The following is a 24,039-nucleotide window of genomic DNA, read 5'->3' as shown; positions in this document are numbered from 1 at the left end:
TTATTCCCATATGAATTCATCTTCACGTTTTAGCTCCCACATGAAAATAATTGCCATGATATTTTCGATGTGTTCTTCCTTAAATAGATGCTCCAAGTCTAGAATTTTTTGGTGAAGATGCTCTTTTAGGTAAGCATTTATTTAAGCATAGTTTTTTTATTTTTCCAGATAAGCATGGAGGATGTGATGCGTCATACGTGTACTGTAATTATAGTTAAGAAATGCGGAATACAAAGAACTTCCAAAAAAAAAAATCAGCTTGAAATATATCTGTTCGCATGCTCAACAGGTTCTTAGGTAACCATTCGACAAAAAACCATCTTGAGCTTGTGGAAAAAAAATAAAAATTTCTAGAAAGATGGAATTTCTAATGTTTCCCCAAATGGCACATTGCATTTCTCTCTCTCTCCTCCATGCTCATCTCAAAAAATTCAAAGAAAACATTGGGTAGTAAGAAAGTAATTTAAAGATAATTTTATTTTTCATGAAACGTCCAGACATGTGACTTGTATGCTAAATCTAAAAGCTATTTACAGTTTTTAAAATTACCAGTGCGAAAAGTTCTTTTTTTTGTTGTCATTTTCAATATTCGTAACCCAATCAGCCAATAATAAATAATCAATTAACAAATATTGATCTCCCTTCTCCACAAAACCAAAGTTGAAAGGAAATAATAATTTCCACGATCATTCAGGCCAAGTAAAAAAGGAAATTACAACTTTTATCCAAGGACAAAGAAAAAGGTTTTTTTGTTGCATAGTGGTTACAGTCAACGCTTGATTTTACAAACCTCAAATTTACAAACTGCTCATTTTAACAAACTAATCCTCTGATCTCAAACAATATACTATTTGCCTCTGCATCTACCACGACTCGAACCTGGCCGTCATATGCCCCATGATTGCTTTAACCATTATACTGCAGAGGAGATAGAAGATTTCTTCCTTGGAGTGTATATATGCTGAACTGAATGGGACTGAACGATGGACAGTCTGACACAACCAGCTAGTAGCTTGAAGACGGAAAAGGCCATCAGATAGCTATATGACATGCCACTGTTCATTGCATGGTCCCGTTCAGCATATATACAGGCTACAAGGAAGAAATCTTCTATCTCTTCTGTAGCTTGGTGGTTAGAGCACTTGTCTGGCATATGAGTGTCCTGGGTTCGAGTCCCGATAGAGGCAGAGATGAATTTTCCTTTACGAAAAAAAAACATTTTTTCAAAAATCAGCATCATCAAACAACATCCACTCTTCTATATATCTTATATTAACAAAGTATAGAGTGATGTCATAAATATAGTAGTCTTTTAAAACAAGTTCATAAAAACGAGTGTTGACTGTATTGATTTCAAACAGTATAAATTAACATTTTGAACGATAATTGAGGATCATCGCCAGGACCCAGATTTTAATGACACATTTGCATTTTTCAATACTTTTTCACTTTTGAAATTTTTTTTCAAAAGGAAAAGTAAGCTAGAATTGTTTTAAACAAAAAAAAATATTACTTTCATCATCATCATCATAATTTTTTATCATTCCGCACCATGTTAATTTTCTGCAAGCAAGAGCTAATTAGACAGAGACCTATAATTTATTGTGGATTCCGAATGGCAGACTTGTTTTTATACTCATTGAGAGGTTGGTGCACTAACTCTTCAATGTGGGACTCCCTGTGGTAGCAATTTTTTCTGCGTCATGTTGCCATTTCTGTTGCACCCATAGGCGGAGATAGACTTGGAAGTCTGGGGGGCATGGTCATTATTGCTGGGGGTCAGTTCATCTATACATATATGCATTAGATCAGTCGACTTCACCTTTGGTGCTGGGGGGGGGGAGCACCCCCCCCCCCCATATGTACCCATGTCAGGAAAGTTTTCTGCCGAGAATGAACCAGGTGTTGAACTTGAGACACCTCTAAACATCCTTTGGTACTTTAGGCGAGTATCTTATCGACCTGGGCTACCGCGCCCAACCATTACTTTCATCACTTAACTTGTACCTTCCTTTGCAGATTACAAACAAAGTTTCGAATAAATTTCAGTTAAATTTAGTATAAATTCTAACAGCTGACCACATTTAACCAAACAAGAAATGAAAATGAATTCAAAATATATTTATCCTATTGCTGCATGTAGTAAGATTTTTTTTTTTTTTGCCTTGGGGGAACATTGAAGAATGTGTGACGTACATAGATCATTCTTCAGCATTCTGGTTTCCATCGTTTAATCCTTGCAGAAAAGTGTGGAGGTTATTGATGCTATCAATAAAGTCAGTTTGCTAAAAGTGGAGTAGGCCAATTTGCTACCATAAAATATGAAAAAGTAATTGTGTAAGTAGTATAAATTAAGTATTTATATTACTTAATTAATTTAAGTAATATAAATATTATTAAAAGTAGTAAATGGGAAAAAAAGACATTGCTTGTAGAAAAATCTTTGATGTCTTTACAAGAATGTCTAAAAGTTTTGAAATTGAAGAGAAATTAACACTGTAAGTAGATCAGATCCCCTTCCCCTAAATATCCCCAATAACATCTCTTGATGTTGAGAGAAGTTCGTCATCATCTTTTCAGAAATTTCTATTTGATCTTTCTTGTAGATTTCCTACCCCACTCACAAATTATGCATTGTTTTTATTTGGAAAACTCCACTAGCAATTTTTGATGAAATCTGATGTTGAGAATGAATGTGATTTTTAATAGATACTATAATAACTTTTTTCTGACCTCCAGTCAATATAATGACTGGTTCAGTTTCCAAAGAAATTTGTTTTATGTTAACTGCATTTTTTGTGATTTTTGGGGAATATTTCTTTTAGTTTTTTAAGTGTTTTTTGGAATTTTTTGGCCATTTTTTACAGCCATTTTTCAAGATTTTTTCAGTCAGCCACAATGGGCATTATCACTTTCTAGGGATTTAATATAAATTTGAATATATATTCAAATATATATATATGTAGCTTCATATATATATATATATGTAGCATATATATATATGTAGCATATATATATATATAATATATATATTTATATATATGTAGCTTCTTTGAAAAGTGAAGATACATCAGGAGGCAGAGAGGTATTTTACTGCATAACTTTAGCAACAATGGTGTGATTTCTGTGAATCAAATCAGCAAAATGGAGGAGCCATGAATTTTCTAGTGGCAGGTTTATGAATTCAAACAATGATCACTGCAATGCATATACTACGCATTCCCTAAAGTTCAATTTCACAAAATAAAAAAAAAATCACGGCTTTATGGGACAAAAAGGCATTCTTCAGCGTCCTGATTGGAGGACGCTGCATTAGTCTTACACGTAGGATCTAAGCTTCATTCTGACCATGACGTTTGAAGTGAACAGACATACTTTTTTCCACCGAGCAACAGAGAGTGAAGAGTTGGTATCCATCCAAAACGGGGTCTTCGGTTAGCTTGATTAGTAGTTAAGTATTTTTTTCCTCTGAAGATGACACCCATTGTGTGTCAAAATGGATTAGGAATTTTGTATTTTTCGTGTCTTTGCCTTATTTGTTGGTGACTTCTTAATATTCTTGGGCAAAGTTGATCTACTCTTCCCAGAGAGAATGTTATTCATAAAATTTATGATTTATTTTGCTCCAATTATATCATACTTTTTATGATGATATTAATTCAATGAAAATGATCATCAAACAATCAAATTTCATTAAACACAATTTATAAGCAATTTACCATAATTTACACATAAAGAAAATATACAGTCATTACTATGTTCAAGCTTTTGCAGGTGCATATTGTTTCACAAGACGATCAAATTCATTTTCCTGCAAATAAAAATAATAAATTGTTACAGTTCTAGCATAAAATGGGAAAATGGCAATAGAAACAGCGAATTACCTTCATCACAAAAGCAAGCTAGGCAATTCACACAAAATTTCGAAAAACCTACGAAAAAAAGCTACTCATGGCATTAAAATTTCTTTTACAAATGTTTTACATATAATTGAACCAAGTTGTAGCACCATCATCTGTCCAAAAGAATTTTGGCATTATAACGAGATTGCCATTACATTGGATCATGGACGGGGGATAATGTTTCAGAGAGGCTCCAGTAGATAAATTCACATGTTTATTATGAACTACTGTGTATTTCAGTATCTTATTAATGTTACTCCATAAGTAAAATAACCTATTTTATACGCATCCAATTTTAAGATTAGGAAATTTGTAAAATTGTAAACACTATACAATGACTTAAATATTTCTTGATATAAAACTCAACAGTAAACCACATACTTTGAATTATTTTAATTCTGCATAAATTTAGTGATGCATTTTATAAGTAAAAAACAAATAAACAAAGGGAAATAATGGCTGCATTGATTTTAGTCTGTATTGGTTTGATAAGCGAATCACAAACTTCCCATTTTTCAAATATTGAAAGAACAACTTCTTTCCACATGACTGAATGGAGCAAATTGAGAGATACCACATACATTGTTTGAAAAACTTTTCTTGGCAATTTTGAACAAACTGGTGCACTACACTTACTGTAAATTTTTCCTTATCAATAAATCAGTTTTGTCTTCTGTCACCTTTCTGTCTCACTACCACTATACTTTAGATCGTTTCATCCCATGAAAAAGAAACTCTCTGCATTTCACACTTATGCAGGGAGAGCATTTGCATCTGCTCAGATCAGAACATATAAACTGTAAACAAGAAATCAAAACAATTGCTAAAGACTGGGGGTTCAACACCAAAATCGTTGACGAAATGAGTAGACCAACAAGAGGAACTACTTTAAAAAATATCATGGAGAGGCTACTGAAAGAAAGTGTAGTTGTACCCTACGATATAATAGTCTCACCCAAGATCAAACCGATTCACAAATAATTTAACCTAACAACCACAGATGTGCCTACTAAAAACTTAGGTTTCAAGCCCCCTAAAAGACGCTGTACCACAGAATAAACAATGGGGCATTTATTACATTCCATGTGGTGATTGACCTCTTGGTTACATAGGACAGACAAAGAGACCCTAAAAGCTAGATTAAATGAGCATGCTTGTGTTAAAAATCAAGAATGTGAAAAAAATTGACAATCACAGTTCACTGCTAGCAAGAGGGCCATAGATTCAAATTTCAGGAAGTAGAAGTTTTCCACAAAGTAAAGTCCACTGCTGATTTAGACTTCTACGAAGGCACATATATTCTGCCTTCAAAAATAAATTTGTAAACAACAATAAATCAACATCACAGATCGCAACACCATGGCTTAAGTTCAATACAAGCAGAAATTGTAAGAAAATTCGAAAAGACCAATCAGATAGCTCAATTTTGCAAGCAGCCAATCAGGACGTTATAGAAGACTTACTCACAGGCATTCAGCTTCATTCTGGTACAGACTTTTAACTTGGACAGACATATATTTTTCTTCTAGCTGAGCAACTGAGAGTTAGGATTTGGTAATCAATCCAAGTGGGATCCTCGGTCAGCATGATATATTTTTCATCCTCTGAAGATAACACACATAATGTGTCAAAATGTATAAGGAATTTGGTATTTTCCTTTTATTTGCCTTTTTCATTGGTGATGTTTCTTATTGATTGCTAAACTCTAAAAGGTCCTTGCACATGTTCAGGTACTCAAAGTGCTTTCTAAGACCCTCTGATCACACCATTCTTTATTCTTTAAGTCATTTAAGCTAAGTCTCTAAGCTCTAAGCTGTTGCTATACTGACTAATAATAACAGTGGAGTAAAAAGGATAAACCCTCAACTTCTTTGGGAAAAAAAAGCGAAATGATGAAAGAAAAAATGTTGTGAAAATTCTTGGAAATTGACACAATGACTTTGTATACAACCAAACAACAGTTGGCGTTATAACGTGTTGGTGCTAAAATAGGTTTTTTTACATTATAATCCCCCTACATGGAAGATTTGTTCATGGAATATTTAAGGTGTTGAGCAGGGTTGGCGATACACTGGGGGATATACACTATCTACCAATAAGTACACTGCTGGCCACCCAAATTGCAACACCAAGAAAGACAAGAGATATCGCAACAATATTTATTTTGTACATAACATGTTGACCAAGCATCAAATGATTAAATTTATAGACTTCTGTGAAGTGTGGTTCCTGCCAAAATCAGTAGCCAGAGTAGCCGCCATTGTTAGAGATCACCGCTGCCACACGCCTCGGTATTGATTCAAAGAGACTTTGGATGTGTTCTTGGGGTACAGCAGACCAAGCAGCTTCCACACGTTGCCAAAGTTGATCTGGTGTGGCAGCTGGGGATGTAATCTGGGTCAATCGTTGAGCAACCATGGACCACATGTTTTCTATCGGCGAAAGATCCGGAGAGCGAGCTGGCCAGGGAAGCAATTCAATCTGGCGATTGACGAAGAACCTTTGTACAATGCGTGCCACGTGTGGTCGCGCATTATCCTGTTGAAATATGGCTGTGGGCAAGCCCTGAAGGTAAGGAAGGACAACTGGCTCCAACACCTCGGAGATGTAGCGCTGGCTTTTTAAAGTACCGGCAATGCGTACTAGAGGAGTGCGAGAGTGATATCCAATACCGCCCCATACCATAATACCCGGTGCAGGACCAGTGTGGCGGTGCATAACGCAGCTGTTCAGCATCCTCTCTCCACGGTGTCTCCAGACTCGAATCCGACCATCGTGGCGTTGCAGACAGAAGCGTGACTCGTCAGTAAAGACAATTTCATTCCATTGTGCCGTCCACATCCTTCTTTCATCGCACCATTGGCGGCGGAAACGTCTGTGGTTCTGCGTCAAGGGTAGACGAAGCAATGGACGTCTTGCGGACAGACCACTCTGCTGTAAATGGCGTCGAATGGTACGCGCAGACACTGGATGATGCGGTACAGACTGAATGTGCTGTGCTATGGTTCGTGATGTGGCTGAGCGATCCGTCACTGCCATACGCACAATACGCCTGTCATCACGTGAAGTGGTGCACTGAGGTGAATGCGATTGAACACGTCGGTCCGTCGTACCCTCCTGCATCCAACGATCACATATCCGCATTACAGTTGTTTGGTTTCGTCCAACACGACTACCGATTTCCCTGAAAGATAATCCACAATCTCGGTAGGCCACTATCCTTCCTCTGTCAAACTCGGATACTTGATCAAAAGATGATCGCTGTTTTCTACGAGGCATAATTGATCGTTTTTTTGAAAAAACCACAAGAAAAACACAATTGCCGTACTTCAAATCGTCGAAATCTCCAAGCCTTAAATAGCGCTTTGAAGTGGCGCCACAGGCGCGCGTGATGTGCGTCTGCGCTGAAATTCTAATCATTTGCATATCTCACCTCCGCTAATGCATGTTGTAAATTTCATATTATTTGCATGCTTCCTTCAGGGAGTTGCATTTACGGTGGCCAGCAGTGTGTTTGGACACCTGTGATAGAAAAGAAAAACTAACTTTATTCAAAATCAATAGTTGGTAGAGCCTCCACGAGAGGCAATTACAGCGTGAACCCTCCGGGGCATACTTTCCACAAGTCCTTGTGCGACGGCTAGTGGTATTTTCTTCCACTCGGGTTGGAGAAGACATGTCAGTTCCTTCACCGATTTTGGACGGGTAGGGCACCCCTTAATTCGGCGATCCAACTCGTCCAAGAGGTTCTCGATAGGTCTGGGCAGGCCAGTCCATTCGATGAACCCCATTGGCACCATACCAAGCCTTGGTTAACCTTGTAGTATGACAGCTGGCATTGTCATCCTGGAAGTAACAGGAGTCCACCCCGTAAAACTGCCACAACGTAGGAAGCACATTGTCATCCAAAATAGTGCAGTAGGCATCGTCGTTGAGCTTACCATGAATGGGTACCAAGGATCCCAGTCCATACCAGGAGAAACACCCCCAGACCATAATTCCACCTCTGCCGAACTTGACTGTTGGCACAATGCATTCTGGCAGGAGACGTTCTCCAGGCAGACGCCAGACCCAGACCCCGCCATCCGAACGGTAGAGGGTGAACCTTGATTCGTCGCTCCAAAGAACCCGTTTCCACTGATCTACAGTCCAATTTCGATGTGCTTTGCACCACATTAACCGAGCAACGCGATTGGACTTTGTGATCAAAGGCTTATGGGCAGCAGCACGACCATGAAAACCAATCAGATGTGCTTCCTTACGGATGGTATTCATTGAAACAATACTCCCGGATGCCTGTTGAAACTCCTCGCGGATGAGGGCCATCGGTTGGGTGCGGTTCTTCCGAATTTCTCTGGACAGCACCCGTCGGTCTCTATCTCCAGTTTCGTTGGTCTGCCGACTCGGGGCAAATTCCGACAATCACAGCTCACCTTCCACTTCTTAATCACATAGGCCACTGTCGATTTTGGGTACTTCAGCTCGCTAGATATGTACCTTAAGGATCGGTCATTTTTGTGATACCTGATAATTATACCTTTCTCGAAATCAGAGAGCTCCGAACTGCGCGGCATCTTGCATGCGACTAATGCCGATGTTGTTTCCTACACGATATATACCGGCGGAGGGCATGACGTATCTCAGGACCGCAGATATTGTCATTTGCATAGGTGTCCAAATACTTATCTTTGGTAAAATAACACCATTGTAGGCAGTAATACATACAAACGTGAGTATAATGGCAAACCTGCTGATATAATGATATTTTCTTTGGTCCCGGAAGAATTCCTATTTAATGGCAAATAGCAAAAATGCCCAAACTGTCTACAACGATAACATGTCTATAGCAATATTTTTTTGGGGCCCTACAGTATCGTTATATAGACAGGTTTTACTATATATAGTAATATATAAACTGAAGAGCCAAAAAAACTGGTACAGGCATGCGTATGCAAATAGAGATATGGAATCAATCAGAGTACGGCGCTGCAGTCGGCAAAGCCTATATAACACAACAAGTGTCTGGCAAAGTTGTTAGATCGGTTACTGCTGCTACAATGGCAGGTTATCGAGATTTAAGTTAGTTTGAACGTGGTGTTATAGTCGGCGCACGAGAGATGGACATAGCATCTCTGAGGTAGCGATGAAATTTGGATTTTCACGTACGACCATTTCACGAGTGTACCGTGAATATCGGGAATCCGGTAAGAAATTAAATCTACGACATCGCTGCGGCCGGAAAAAGATCATGCAAGAACGGGACCAACGACGACTGACGAGAATCATTAAACGTGACAGACGTGCAACCCTTCCGCAAATTGCTGCAGATGTCAATGCCGGGCCATCAACAAGTGTCAGCGTGCGAACCATTCAACGAAACATCATCGATATGGGCTTTCGGAGCCGAAGGCCCACTCGTGTACCCTTGATGACTGCACGACACAAAGCTTTACGCCTCGCCTGGGCCTGACAACACTGACATTGGACTTTTGAGGATTGGAAACACGTTGCCTGGTCTGACGAGTATCGGTTCCAATTGCTTCGAGCTGATGGACGTGTACGGGTATGGAGACAACCTCATGAATCCATGGACCCTACATGTCAACAGGGGACTGTTCATGCTGGCGGAGGCTCTGTGATGGTATGGGGCGTGTGCAGTTGGCATGATATGGGACCCCTGATACGTCTAGATACGCCTCGCCTGGGCCCGACAACACCGACATTGGACTTTTGAGGACTGGAAACACGTTGCCTGGTCTGACGAGTCTCGGTTCCAATTGCTTCGAGCTGATGGACGTGTACGGGTATGGCGATAACCTCATGAATCCATGAACCCTACATCACAGAGCGGAGGCTCTGTGATGGTATGGGGCGTGTGCAGTTGGCGTGATATGGGACCCCTGATACGTCTAGATACGACTCTGACAGGTACGTAAGCATCCTGTCTGATCACTTGCACCCATTCATGTCCATTGTGCATTCCGACAGACTTGGACAATTTCAGCAGGACAATGCGACACCCCACACGTCCAGAATTGCTACAAAGTGGCTCCAGGAACACTCTTCTGACTTTAGACACTTCCGCTGGCCACCTAAATCCCCAGACATGAACATTATTGAACATATCTGGGATGCGTTGCAACGTGCTGTTCAGAAGAGATCTCCACCCCCTCTTACTCCTACGGATTTATGGACAGCCCTGCAGGATTCATGGTGTCAATTACCTCCAGCACTACTTCAGACATTAGTCGAGTCCATGCCACGTCGTGTTGCGGCTTCTGCGTGCTCGCGGGGGCCCTACACGATATTAGCAGCTGTGGTGGTCGAGTGGTTATAGTGATGGACTCGCGATGCGAGGATCCGGGTTCGAACCCCACAGTGGTGGTCGGCTGAAGTTGGTTTTCTGTGGTTCCCAACTTCAAGGCGCAAATGCGAGCCAATCTCCCCGTTAAAAAGTCTCGCCACAGAGAGCAACAGTCCTACAACGATAAATCATTCAATCATAACACTTCACTCATAGTTAGAAAAAAACTGGTGGCAGCACTACACATAACAAGCATTACAGAGAAACAAAAAACTTCACGTCAGGTTTCACTACACGTACACGCACATTCCTGCATGTACCAATTCGTTGGGGGTTCCGCGGGGGGGGGGGGGGGGGTAGCAGTAGCAGGTAGAGCCTCCAAAAAATGGCTCAGGGATCCATGATGTTCTTAAGTCAGCCACCTCGTTGGGCAATTTGCCTGTTGTGGCGTTGTATTTGTATTGCATTGTATTTAGGCAGGTGTACCAGTTTTTTTGGCTCTTCAGTGTAATATGCATAGAGTCAACAAAATTTTCACCATACTTTCAATCCATTTTACGGGGTTATTTACAATCCACATTACATTACAATCCACAATTACACAATAAGGGGCGCGGTAGCCCGGTCGATAAGATGCTCGCCTAAAGTACCAAAGGATGTTTAGAGGTGTCGCGAGTTCGATACCCAGTTCGTCCTTGTCAGAAAAACTTTCCTGACACAGGGGTACAACAAAAAACGGCGACTTGACCGCAGCAAAAATTGCTACCGCAGGGAGTCCCCCATCGAGGGGTTAGCGCACCAACCTCTCGATGAGTATGAAAAACAAGCCTGCCGTTCGGAATCGGCAATAAATTGTAGGTCCCGGTCTAATTAGCCCTCGTGTGCAGAAAATGACCGTGGTGCGACAAAAATGATCAAATGATCAATCCATTTTACAATTGAGATGCATTATTGCCTTGTGTATCTATCTATCTTTGCATCACTATAAAACATAATGTTTATAATAGTGGGTCTTAATCAAAGGTCCTTGGAGAAGTTTCAGGAGGGAAGGTAGATCCATCAGCTTTTTCTTTTGGGTGGACAAATACACAATTAACTTATTCTTTTAGCATTATTAATGATGGAGTTCTTCTGCAAAAGACGTCCCTGGCCTTTGACCTATTATCACAAAGGGTCTGTGGAACACAAAAGGTTGAGAACCCCTGGTCTATGCCAGGGCTTAACAAATTCCAGGCACCAGGTCGACTAGAAAATTGGTATTGGTGAAAAAAAGGTTCTCTATGCGATTGCTAAATTGGTCTATAAATAACACAAAATTTTCTGATTTCATGACAGCGTGTCTTCTAACATAAGGAGGAGATGTAAAGTCCTGGGAAAGTCGAAAAAAACATTATTTAGGGCAGTTTTTCTAGAGAGCAAAATCATGCTTGGCTACTAAGAAATTTGGCTGGTGACAATTTTCTTTTTGATTTGTCAAGCCTTGGTCTATACTATCTACTGCCATTTAATATAGCACTGCTCATCCACCAAGCGGTAAAATAGCAAGAAAGTTAAATCCTGCATTACCTCTGGGACACCCTACATTTAAGATTATAATGTTCACATAATGAAAAATTAGAATGCATCAACATTAGCGATACGTAAATTTTGCAAAAAAAAAAAATTTTTGAATCAGAAATTTCGCATTTGTTTGCAAAAAAAAAAATTAGGATCAGAAATTTTGCATTTATTCACAATAACAACTTCTAAATGAAAAAAAAATTCACTTTCGTACGCACAAACACGAAAAACAACTCAAATAAATAAAACGGTTTAAATTTATTCTATTAATTTAACCTTATTTTTCAAATGCTTTTTATAGCATCATTTTCCAAAATTTGAAAAAGTTGCATATACAGTCAGGTACACTTACAACATAACCTGTGGATAAAAATACAGTTGTGAAATCATTAAAATTTGCTTGTGGTTTCCCTTTCAAGTACACTCACAAGTACTGAGCAAAATTATGACTTTCCACTTCAAAAAAGTGTAAATTACCAAGATTTCGCGAAAAAGTAGTAAAAAAGTCAATATTTCGCATTTACTGTGGTTATTTCGTAAATTTCGCATTTACTGTGGTTATTTCGTAAATTTCGCATTTACTGTGGTTATTTCGTAAATACGAAATTTACGTATCCCTAATCAGCATAAATGCATTTACAGCTAGTTTATTTTCCCTCAAAATAGACTCGTCCAAGTTTTGACTAATCTTTTTCCTCCCTTTTTACTCTTTTCCCCCTCACCTTTCTATGAGCCTTAAGCTTGTTTTTCAGGTTTCCGCCTCTGACAAGATCTTTCATTTTCTTCCTCACCTTTCACAAATCCAAAACATATCCATATGTCCTATCTGGGCTGTCTTTGGCCGTTTCACACTTTATTGAGTTAAATGACAACTTTTTGACCAAATGAATGATAACTTTTGAAATTCAAAGCGTAATTATAATCAGTCATCAATTTAAAGATAAAAATGATAAAAATACACACTCAATAAAACTTCAGTAACACATAAATATAATAGCTCAACTGAAAACTACCTTGCTATGGTATTCTTTCACAAATGGATGATCTTTATGAGTATCCTTCAACTGGTTCAAATATCTACAGCTCACCTGAAAATTCAAAATATTTATAAGGGTAATAAAAATGCAGGGTTCTGGTGTAAATAAAATGTGTTACAGCAGTCTCTGGTGTATCAAATATGTAGTAATTTATACAAAAATTGACACTTTTAAGACAAAATTTTAATTGATTGACTGATCGACACGGTTCAGCTCTACAGTGGAGAGCTGTCATCGGGACCTCGTGGTCAGAAATCACACAAGTGAGTTGTTGAAGGGGTAATGTTTATATTTGGTTGTCCAGAGAGTTTGCCTTTGTATTTGCTGAGGCCGAGTGTTCTTTGGATGCAAATTGAGACACCGTCTGTTGTAAGGTGTTGGAAATTCTGTCTCAACTGAGGTTAATAAAGCCTGTCCAAGCTGACAAAATATGTGGCATGTTCATTCCATCATTAACGAAGAAATCTTGGCAAGTTCTGATGAAGTATCCTTCGAGAAAACTCAGTTCGGAATTATGTGTTGGTTTTTTGAAAACAGACACTTTCTCAAAATCAAAATTATGTGGAAGTTGCCAACAGTGTTGGGCAATAGCAAAATTATTTATCTGTCCCTTCTCAACATGCTTTTGGTGTTTGAGAACTCACCTATTAAGATTTCTCCTAGTTTGGCCAATATACCCTTTTCGCAATTCTTATTGTGAAATTCTCATCCCAATTCATCCCATGCAAGAATTGCGAGAAAGGGTATATTGGCCAAACTCGGAGAAATCTTAATATTTGAGTTCTCGAACACAGAAAGCATGTTGAGAAGGAACAGACAAATAGTTCAGATATTGCCCAACACTGTAGGCAACTTTCACATAATTTTGATTTTGAGAAAGCGTCTGTTTCAAAAAAGCAACACATAATTCTGAACTGAACTTTCTTGAGGGATACTTTATCAGAACCTTCCAAGATTTCCTCATTAATGATGGAAGGATTATCAAACTATTACCCATTTAGAGGTTCTATCCGGCCAGCCACAGATTTCAAAATATTAGTATAGAAGTTTTCAATTTCAGTATTTATAAAAATTCATTTAAGGGCTATATTTTTTATAGCATATCAAAAATATTGTTGTGAGAATTTAAATAGAAATTTATTAAAAAACTTTTGCACATGCAAAAAATAGAGCATATATGCAATAAATATGCATAAAGTTTATTTATTTATACAATATTGTTGGCCCTGGGGCCCATACAAGAAGATACGATTAAAAATGACAAAGATATTGTTTGATATTGGACAAAAAACTAGTGATAGTGGGGGATTCGACAATAGAGCTTGGGAGTTTGTTCCATTCACCAATGGTATGAGACAATAAGCTGTATTTAAAGCAGTCCATGGAAGCAAAAATAAGTTTTATTTTAAGGGAATGGTCGAGTCTTCGAGAGATGTAGTATGATTTGGCTAAGATACCAGAAGTATATACGTTGAACTGACCATGGAAAATTTTATACAACAAAGTTAATCGAGAAATGAGACTAAGAGTAGAGAGAAAGAGATGAAATTCGTTTTTGAGTTCGGACGCAAAAACGAAAGATGACCAGCAGTCGTGAACAAATCGGGTGGATTTATTTTGGATTGATTCGAGTTTGTCTATATTACTGGACGTGTAGGGAGTCCCAAATTTAAGCAGCATAAGAACGGGGAGATATAAGTTTGGAACAGAGTAGTCTGATATCCCGATTGGAGTGTTTAAGGTTGCGGCAGAGGAAGAAAAGTTTGTTAAGACACTTCTGGTAAACGTAGTCAACATGTTTGTTCCAATGTAGATCGGCTGAGATTATGACACCAAGGTATTTGATTTGAGAAATTTGGGATAACATTAAATTATTGATGGAGTAGGAGTATTCAAGAGGAAGTAATTTACGGGTAACTTTCATGTGAACAGTTTTTGAGATATTGATTGGCATTTGCCATAAAGAACACCAGTCCGTGATGGAAGCCAGGTTATGTTGGAGTTCTTGATCAGATGCATGGTGAATGATACGGTAAATTACACAGTCATCAGCAAATAATCTAGTGGTACAACTGAGGGATTCTGGGAGGTCATTGATGTAAATTAAGAAAAGTAACAGGGAGAGGACCAATCCTTGTGGGGTCCCAGGCTTTACGGGGGCAGATGGGGAGTTATGATCATTAAAATGGACAAACTGTTTACGATGCCTCCACCCAATTAAGTAATTGTACGTTGAGGCCAAGGTTTGAGAGTTTAAGGAGAAATTTATCATGGGGAACTTTATCAAAGGCTTTAGAAAAATCTAGGAAAACGATATAAGTTTGTAGGTTTTTATCAATGGCTCTCAAGAGGTAGTGGATGGGGTCAATTAAGAGGTAGTAGAGAGAGATTGTCGAAAGCTGTGTTGGTTGTGGGGAGGGGAAAGTTGATGGAGTCTAAGTGGATACAGATTTCTTTTGCTACAATATGTTTGAAGATTTACAGCTGGAGGAGGTGATTGAAATTGGCCTAAAGTTAAGGGGATTGGAAAGTGGACCTGATTTGTTGATAGGATTAATTTTATTGATTTTCCAGTTGTTGGGGAGGATAGCGGTATTTAGTGAAACATTGAACAGGCTTTAAAAGATAGTCGAAGACTTCATCAGCACAGAATTTAAGAATTGAATTTGGGATGTCAACAGGGCCAACAGAATAGGGTTTCAGTTTTTTTAATAATTTTAAGATACTCTATTTAGAGAAAAATATTGGGGGTCAGTTGTGGATAGAGTGTGGATAGTTATCAAAATGTACTTATTTTTTCACAGTTTTAAAGGATAAACCATTGTCTTTCATTTGCAATGAAACTGTGGCAGTCTTCAATGTACACAACATATTCAGCTACTTCATTTTTAAGCATAAACTTTCAATTATGAATCAGTGTCTAAATATGTCTGGTCTGCCAAATTTTTATATTTTTTTTGGCTCGATCGATCTTAAAAAGTTTGCCTGTCACTGAATTGGAGTTTCAGTCACGATTCTCAACAACATTGTCCTAAAAACTTCTGGAAATTCTAGTGAAAGATTGTTTATTGCAAAGAAATTATTTTCTTTCACTTTTGCACTTACAGGCTCAATGAGATTGTCAGTTCGAACACTAGATCTGCCACTCCTTTGCTCATCATGAACAATCTTCCACAAACTCACAACACCATTGCTTCACTTTTCCTTCACTCATTGCAGTAGGCTCATATGTTTCACACGGTTGATTGTGAATTTCAGCACCCTTATGTCCTTGTGTTTAAAAATACGATTGTTGATCAAATTCCCTATTACAAAGATTTGTTGTTACCAAACTCATTTCAATAGACTGTCTTGCAATGTCAGAATGACAATCAACTGACAGCAATATGGAGATAACATTCCCAACAGACCAGTTAACACTACTACTACACACGCACAAACCAATCAATATTGCCAATCACTTTTTATACATAATAGGATCTTAATTTTAAACCGCGCCTCACAGATTTCAAACTGCTAATGTACTAGCAAATAGAAATAATGTGTAGCACTCTAATCAAGTTGTTTTTTAAAGTTTTTCAAAAACCAAAGTTTCTTACTGGAAAGTAGAACATACTGAACTGAATCATACTAAAAAATTACAAACTTTAAAATAAATAATTTCAAGTAAAAAACTCACCTCGACCGGTTTTCCTAAATGCTGCGATAATACTATCATATTGATTAACGTTTCCGGATAATTAGGATCCTAGGACAAGAGGAAAAAAACAAAAAATGTGTACACATAAGCACAAGACCATGAAAAAGTAAAAACTCGGTCAGCTGCCACCTTTATTTGACAGCCAACTTCTTCATAGCCAGTTTTCCTAAGACTTTTTAGAACTAAACTTATCCCATTGGAAATGCCCCTTCCTCTTCAGGAAGAAAAGGGAGGTAAATTTCCAAATTTTCTTCCTTCTTTCTTATGAGACACTCTTTCAGGGAAGCATTTCTCTCTAAGAACATGATGTCAAAGGTCTTCAAGCTTTGCTCAAAATGCATCAAACTAAATATTTAAAAAATTAGGAAGGGACAAAGTAAATGTGGGGCAGACTTAGACAAATGGGTGGGCGGTTCCATCTAACTAGCACTATGACCAGACGTCTGTTATACTAGCCCCAAAAAAAAAGTTCTCAGTGGAGACCTCTAGCTAAAGCAAAAGCTCAGCAAAGATCTGATGGGAATGTCTTGAAGTTCCCAGGGTCCAGTCAAATGATGACCAAGTGCTTATACCTATGTGCAGAGTACATTTCACATTCATAAAGAAAATGAACAGCTATTTCTTTTTTTCCAGTCAATGCTCATTATAATGATCTCCCCTCATGGGGAAGGGTGTCATTTTATTAAAGGAAAACATATATTTGTATATATGATAGTCATTATATGGAAACATTTGAGACATTCTACCAGTCGTTGTAATGGAATGGTCGCTATTATGAGCATTGACTATAAACAATCCTTACAGGTTGAGTCACTACTAAATCCTTGAACATTAAGATAGCTTTTAAGAGTACAGTGACCATACTTCTGCTAAGCTTCCCAAATGGGGGAGGGAACTCTTTACATAAAATTTGATCAACATAGTAAGCGCTTTAAAAACCATTTTTCAGCAGTTATAAAAATTTGGAGGTTCTTGCACATCCCCTGGGAAAATTTGAGACCTCTCCAAGGAGATGCAACACTGTAGGCTAGCACATTATTCTAACATGATGGATTAATTTTCTTTTTCTTGCAAAGGTTTGTTTAAATTAAACAATATACTAAAAAATAATTAAATTCCAGCTTAAACTCTAATGTAAAGAATGGTATTTAGATAGCAAAAATTAATAAAGTTGTACTCACAAACTTGATTTTTAAATAAAAATGACAGCATTTTGAACATCTAATTTTGTACTTGAAATGCGCTTAAAAAAAAGTCATCTACTGAAGTTAAACTTATTCAACCCCATTTGTAATGAGATGTTATGCTATCCATAAAGCAACAATGAAAATCAGTGAAATCTAATTACTTTGATGGCTTCAATATAGCTGTATCAAAAATCTAACTACAATGTTGGCGGTTTTACTTTTTAAGATTATAAATGCACTCCACTCAGAGATGAAAGTTCAAAATAAGAAACAGAAGAATTTATTCCCACTCTTATAGAGACTTCAGAATCTACTTCTGAGAGAATTTCATTTAGCTAAGTGAGCTTTTTTTTAGTGTCATTTAGTGTCTCCCACAGGTGATGCAGTGACTGAGCAGGTTATGAACCATTAACAGTGTAACTATACATCCAATTTTGTACTCCTTTAAAATAAAACAACACGAAGCATCTGTTATAGAAACACTTGAACTGTTAAGCTGATGAAAGGTTGATTGCTCATCTTTTTATACCATCTCAAAGATCAGAAGAGAGCAAGAAGAATAAAAACTGGAATTGTAATTCTGTAAACATAAGGATGCATTATAGATTTGACATGGCGAAGCTGAACTTGACATTAAGCAATGCGCTAACCTTGTCCAGAGCTTCCTGTAGAAGTGGTTCAGCTTCATCATACTTCCCTAATCCAATAAGAGCAGATGCCTGGCCATTCAACAGCATTGGAGTAGGCGAGTATTTGTCAGTTAGCTCTTGAAATATGTAGAAAGCATCTTGGGATTTATCACCACCCTGGAAAATAAAGATGGTAGAAGAATATTGCAATGAATATGAAAAATAAATCTGTGACAGCGTGTGTGAATCACTTACATTAATAATAAGGTATTGAAAGCTCCTGACCCTGACAAAAAAAATCATTCATACTCAAAAATAAAGCTGAGAGTTGAAATTAAAAAAAAAACAAAAAGAATAATTATTGGTTTTAATGATAAAGAAAGAACTAGCAATCTCTTGAAAAAAAACACACTAAATACAAATTCTCAATTAGTATATATGCTGTTTTTTTTTAGAGGGAAACACCATAACTGCTTGTGTAATAAATATTGCATTGTTGGAAATGTGAGAAACCACAAAAGACCCCTCATCAACTAAAAATATGACGGTTTCTCAAACAACCAAAATTAACTTCATGTTTAACCAGTTGATTGTGACCAAAACATTTGTTGCCAATTGATATAAATTATCATTAGGGTCCGACATCACTAAGAAAAGAATGAATTCCCAATCAAGAATAATTGTTTACATATAACGGAAAAACACACAGCAGGCTTTCATGGCCGGAGAGTTTATAAGAACATCCATACATTTCGGACTATTATGCTGTATCTTTATCAGCCAACGTTTTGTCCACTGCCGCAGTGGACATAATCATGCAGGTGACGAAACAGGAAGACTACTGGCGCTCCAATTGAGGATGCAGCGGAATCTGTATCATCATTGAATGAGTGATGTCAATGTTGGTATAACATAGCTGCTTCTGATTGGGTGGGTGGGGATCGGAGTCTTCAAATTCAAAAAGCATTAGTTTTTTAACCATTTTGATCTTGGCATTTGTATTGCTGAGTGCTATGTTTCATTCAAAAGGAGTAAAGCTGGCAGCACTGAAAAATAAGACAATACCCTGTATGCAGTTAGACAGATAAACACACTCATGCTTCCGGCACAACTCATCCAGTAGTAAATTGCCCACGCAATGGGACTGGAGTTGTGATATGTTTGAAAGAAAGATAATAAAAGCTGGGAGTAGAAGAGCATTTCAGAAGAGAGATATCAAAGTCTTGGATGTCATGGCCCTTGAAGGAAGGCAAGTTCAATTAAATTCTGATCCGTTGTTAAAATTTGAAGACTCCTATCCCCACCCACTCAATCAGAAGCCGTCACGCCATATTAACATCAATATGTTACTTGTTCAATGTCAACAATGATGCTACAGATTCCGTTTCGTCTCCTTGCTAGTCATCACCTGCAATCATGATGTTAACAGCAGCAGTAAATGAAACATCTGCTGATGAACGCCTCAAACATGGTATAACAGAATGAAAAGTATGGATACTCTTATAATCGAGAAATAGGTCATTGTAATGACATTATTCTTGTGTCTCCAGGGAAATGTAATACAGACAATAAGAAAAGATAAATTCTCCCAATGGTTACTTTTTATATGGTTCCAGTTAGAAACCCAATAATTGGAAATAGAAACCCAAGTAGAATGACTGAAGTTAACACCTATTGGTATTGAAAATTTAATCAATTGCATGATTGGTGCAAAGGGATTTGCATATAAAACTTCAAGATGATCAGATTTTTTTTAAGGTTGCTTTTTTTTTCTTGCAAAAAATGTATTATGTTTCCTATTCTCCACCTTGAAATGATGAGGGGGAAAAAAAGCAATAAAAAGGAGAGAAAGACGGAACATCTTTCCTCACTTTGATACAGTCACTGCTGCTAACGTTGTTTCAGAAAGAATGCTGACCAAAACATGCATTCCCAATCCATTATGGAATTCATCTGAACGAAAAATAAATTATAAATAACAAGCGAATGAATGTACATAGGTTTAAAGAAACTGCAATGCATGAAAGAAACACTCACCTTGCTCAGGTTCAACCATGCTAGACACAACTGAGTGACTGTACAATCTTCATCGAACGATTTCATTTTATTCAGCTCTTTCCTAAAATGGTAAAACTTTGTTACAGCGATAATACAGCAATAAACCATACTACAATGATATCCTACATAATAAATAGTATTGACTTCTCACTATTATACAGCATATTTTAAATAAACCAATGTCAATATGAGGATATTTTGGCAAAGTGGAGAGGAACCACCAAAATGCGTGGTATTAATGAGTTATTATAATTTCCTGCCTATAATTCACAGATTATATAATTTAAAAAAAATCTGAACTTCTAAGTATCTGTAGCTTTTTCCTCTGAGAGCGGGAGGTACAAATAAAAAAAAATATTTAAAAAATAATCCACAAAAAAACCCATTTTTTTTATCCAAATATAATAGATGGCAAATTTTGTGTAAGTTTCATCGACGATATAAAAAAAAGTTACCCCAGCAACCTTTTCCATTCCATGAGATCTCTCACTTTCTTGACATTTGAATTATGGATCATTCGAAAATTAGAAAAATGCAAGAGATAGATGCAAGATGACAAACATACCTTTATAGAACTTGAAATGTGTGATGCGCATATTCAGCCAAAATGTGTAAAACAGGTGTCAGTCGTGTAAATTAAGTGCCAGTAAAGACAGCTTGAATAATCAAAAAAAAAAAATTAGGTGCCAGAAAAATTTTATAGGAGCCAAGCATCTTTTACCCTACAAAATCAGTTCAAAATAGTGTATTTTTTAACTTAAGTGAGACAGGCTGGCAGTCAGCTAGAAGTGATAATGTGCAGCAAGAATCATGGGTGGGCAGCCAACATTGAGTTACATGACTAAGGGCATTTGACGTCGTCAACTGAAGGTGACACTTAAAAGCTACTCAATTCCCGACTGCACTTGTGCAGACTAGTGTGTTCGTTAATAATCTTGAAGAAATATTGAAAAATGTTAAATTTTTAAGAAATGTATTCAGAGGACCCTGTATTTATTGAGTCCACTTAATGATACATCTGACAAATATCAATTTTCTAATTGTCATGGTGACTGAGATTTGTCGAGCCCTCTGCAGTAAAAACAATAAAAAAAAATTTCCAAAAGACAAAAGTATTAAACAAACAATTTCTCAATTCCATATAAAGTGATGATAATGAAAAATATGAAACCGAAAATGCTGGATTTGTCCTAGTCTACGTCTGATGTTCCACTTGAGGATTACAAATGAATCGTCGTAGCACTTTTTTTTTTCAATGTCTTATATGTACATTCAAGGTTAGTAATGTTTTTATATTTCCTACAATATGCTTATGAACTACGGCAGTGTTTCCCAACTATCAGGTCATGGCCCGGTACCAAGCTCCAATCAAAGTCTTACCAAGCTGTGAGTGATTTACCATTCACAAATAAAAATTTTTCCTCATTTATTTCTTTATCTTTCATTAGTTGTGTGTAGGACAGCGCCTTCCACTCCAAAACAAATCAACTGAGCCATGGACTTTCTAAGGTTGAGAACCACTGAATTAGACATTGGCGTTGCATTATTTCATTTCATCCGCTAATAACAGAAAAACTCCATTTTTTCCCTTCAAAGAAGCGAAACTTACATGTGCAGATTATATGGAGATGTGGATTATAGACAGGAAATTTACTTATAGACAAGTCATAAGAGCCATGATTCTTAATCAAAGCATTAAAAAATATAGCACTCACTGGGCTAAATCAAGGCGTGAAATTTTCAAGTACGTCTGGATTGCTAAAGCACAGCTAAATAAATAAAAAAAATCACCAAGACATTATGATGAACATCAATAATTTTAAAAATATCAATAAAGGCAGTTCTTAACAGAAATGGTTTTAAATTATTTCTCATGCGAGTAATAAAGAGAAAAAAAAGGTCCTTACAACATCTCTTTTGTTACTTCCATGAAGTACTAGCTATCGCTTGAGAATTTCTATACTATTACGTTGTCAGATTTTGGCTAATGTTATCAATTTTTTTTAGGCTGAAAGGTTTTTTTTTATGCTTTATGAAGCTAAGGTTGAACCAGACATGTTTTCCTCATAAGTTATTATTATTACATAGGCGGTCAGAAGTTGCAACACTGTCCTCTTCTTTACAAATAGTTTTTGATTTATCACCTGACAATATGTTAATTACGTTCATTACTACATTGAAATCAAAATCACAGCAGCCAATAGAAAAATGTCAATTGTCTCAAAAACAGTCAACTGAAGCCAGGGCTATCTCAGATTCGACTGTCAAGAGGCCAAACTGATGCTGGATGTTTGGCCAATTTTGTCTTTTCTTTGCAAAATGAAACATTTCTTTGGGATTTCGGGCAATGTCAGCAATTTTTCCTGTGGATTCAAATAAGATACTCATTTTCCACACAGCGAATAAATTCTGATTTGTAGAAAGTACTCGCATGAATTTCAGTACTACCTATGCATGTCACACGATACAAAGACATCAATTTTGCTTGGAAGTCATGTAGATAATTATGTATTTGAAAACTCACCCTTCCATCAATTCAGAGTTCTGGAACAGCCTGAGAACTCCATCATAGTTCTGCAGAAGAAAAGAAAGTCAAATAAAATTATATGTGCGTGCATTTTCATGCTTATTTGATATATAGCTCCAGCCTTTATGTTTAATGAAAAAAAGAAGATAAAAGACAAAATTTTAAAATAAATAAAACTTTTTTACGACATACACAACCAATCTACATGACTGAAATTGATTTTTTTTTTTGTATAATTCCACTAATAAGAAATAATTGAATGTCTAAAAACCATATCAGGAATCAATTGCACAGAAATCATTAGCATTACAAGAACATAAACTCAATGTTTCACTTGCATGGGTGACAGAAAAATCTGTAGGAGATGTATTCAAGTGATACAATATTGTTGATGAACACAGCAAGACAAATTACCAAAAAAATCTAAGCACCAGATTAACTTTTTAGAAATGAAACTTTCTTCTAGGGTATAAGTTCAAAATGGATCACTTTTCCAGGACAATGTAACCCCTTTTCATTTTGGTGGACATGCTGATGTAAATTTCATAAGCAGTCAGGTGAGGGAGTATGACTTGCAGCCAAGACAGAGAAGCCAATGACACTATGTATCTACCCTCACAAGAGTGCAGCAGTCAGGTGTGAGGGAGTACATCTTGCTGCTAAGATGACGACAATCTTCAGCAAACAATCAGTCATCTTGGCAGTGACAACTACTTCACCTAACACCACTCTGGCCATATCGCTGCATTGCAATTTACTGCCATTAATGAGTTGGGTTGGAAATAAACACACCAACCATCAGTGGTCGCCTCAACCTCATTAGGGAAAATATCTTATCTATATTCTCCTTTGGGTTTGAACCTGGGACCATGAAAGCAACCTTTACGGTGGTAGACAAGCATCTTCTTACCACTGTGACGTTTAAGTTATCACAACCGGAATCAAAAATTATGAACATCACGAGCAAACACAACTAGAGTCAAAAATACAAGTGAGTAGAGAAGACACTATCATTGCCTTTTATACTGAAGCAGCAACCGATCACCATCGACCGCATTGCCGATTTGCATACCTTCCAGATCAGTGGAAGCGCGATGCAGCGACAGTAGGAATGGCGTCATTTCACCACAGTCAG

General features: G+C 37.3%; 1 protein-coding gene across 1 annotated transcript in view; it reads right to left on the bottom strand.

Moving 5' to 3' along the window:
* Positions 1-3,688: 3,688 nt before the first annotated feature.
* epsilonCOP (coatomer subunit epsilon) overlaps positions 3,689-24,039 on the bottom strand; it is a 28,340-nt gene continuing 7,989 nt past the window's right edge. Inside the window, exons 4-10 of the mRNA XM_089232209.1 lie at positions 22,902-22,951; positions 22,093-22,146; positions 20,357-20,438; positions 18,341-18,496; positions 16,483-16,551; positions 12,780-12,854; positions 3,689-3,811 (exon numbers count right to left, since the gene is read on the bottom strand). Of these exons, the coding sequence (XP_089088335.1) occupies positions 3,761-3,811; positions 12,780-12,854; positions 16,483-16,551; positions 18,341-18,496; positions 20,357-20,438; positions 22,093-22,146; positions 22,902-22,951 (537 nt within the window). The 3' untranslated portion in view covers positions 3,689-3,760. The remainder of the gene's footprint in view (positions 3,812-12,779; positions 12,855-16,482; positions 16,552-18,340; positions 18,497-20,356; positions 20,439-22,092; positions 22,147-22,901; positions 22,952-24,039) is intronic.

This window comes from Pholcus phalangioides, unplaced genomic scaffold (assembly GCF_987345545.1).
Source record: "Pholcus phalangioides strain wild (caught in Gottingen) unplaced genomic scaffold, Ppha-v1.0 ptg000005l_1, whole genome shotgun sequence".
Lineage (NCBI taxonomy): Eukaryota > Metazoa > Arthropoda > Arachnida > Araneae > Pholcidae > Pholcus > Pholcus phalangioides.
The sequence above is the reverse complement of the archived record's forward strand: the minus strand, read 5'-3'. Positions and strand labels throughout refer to the sequence as shown.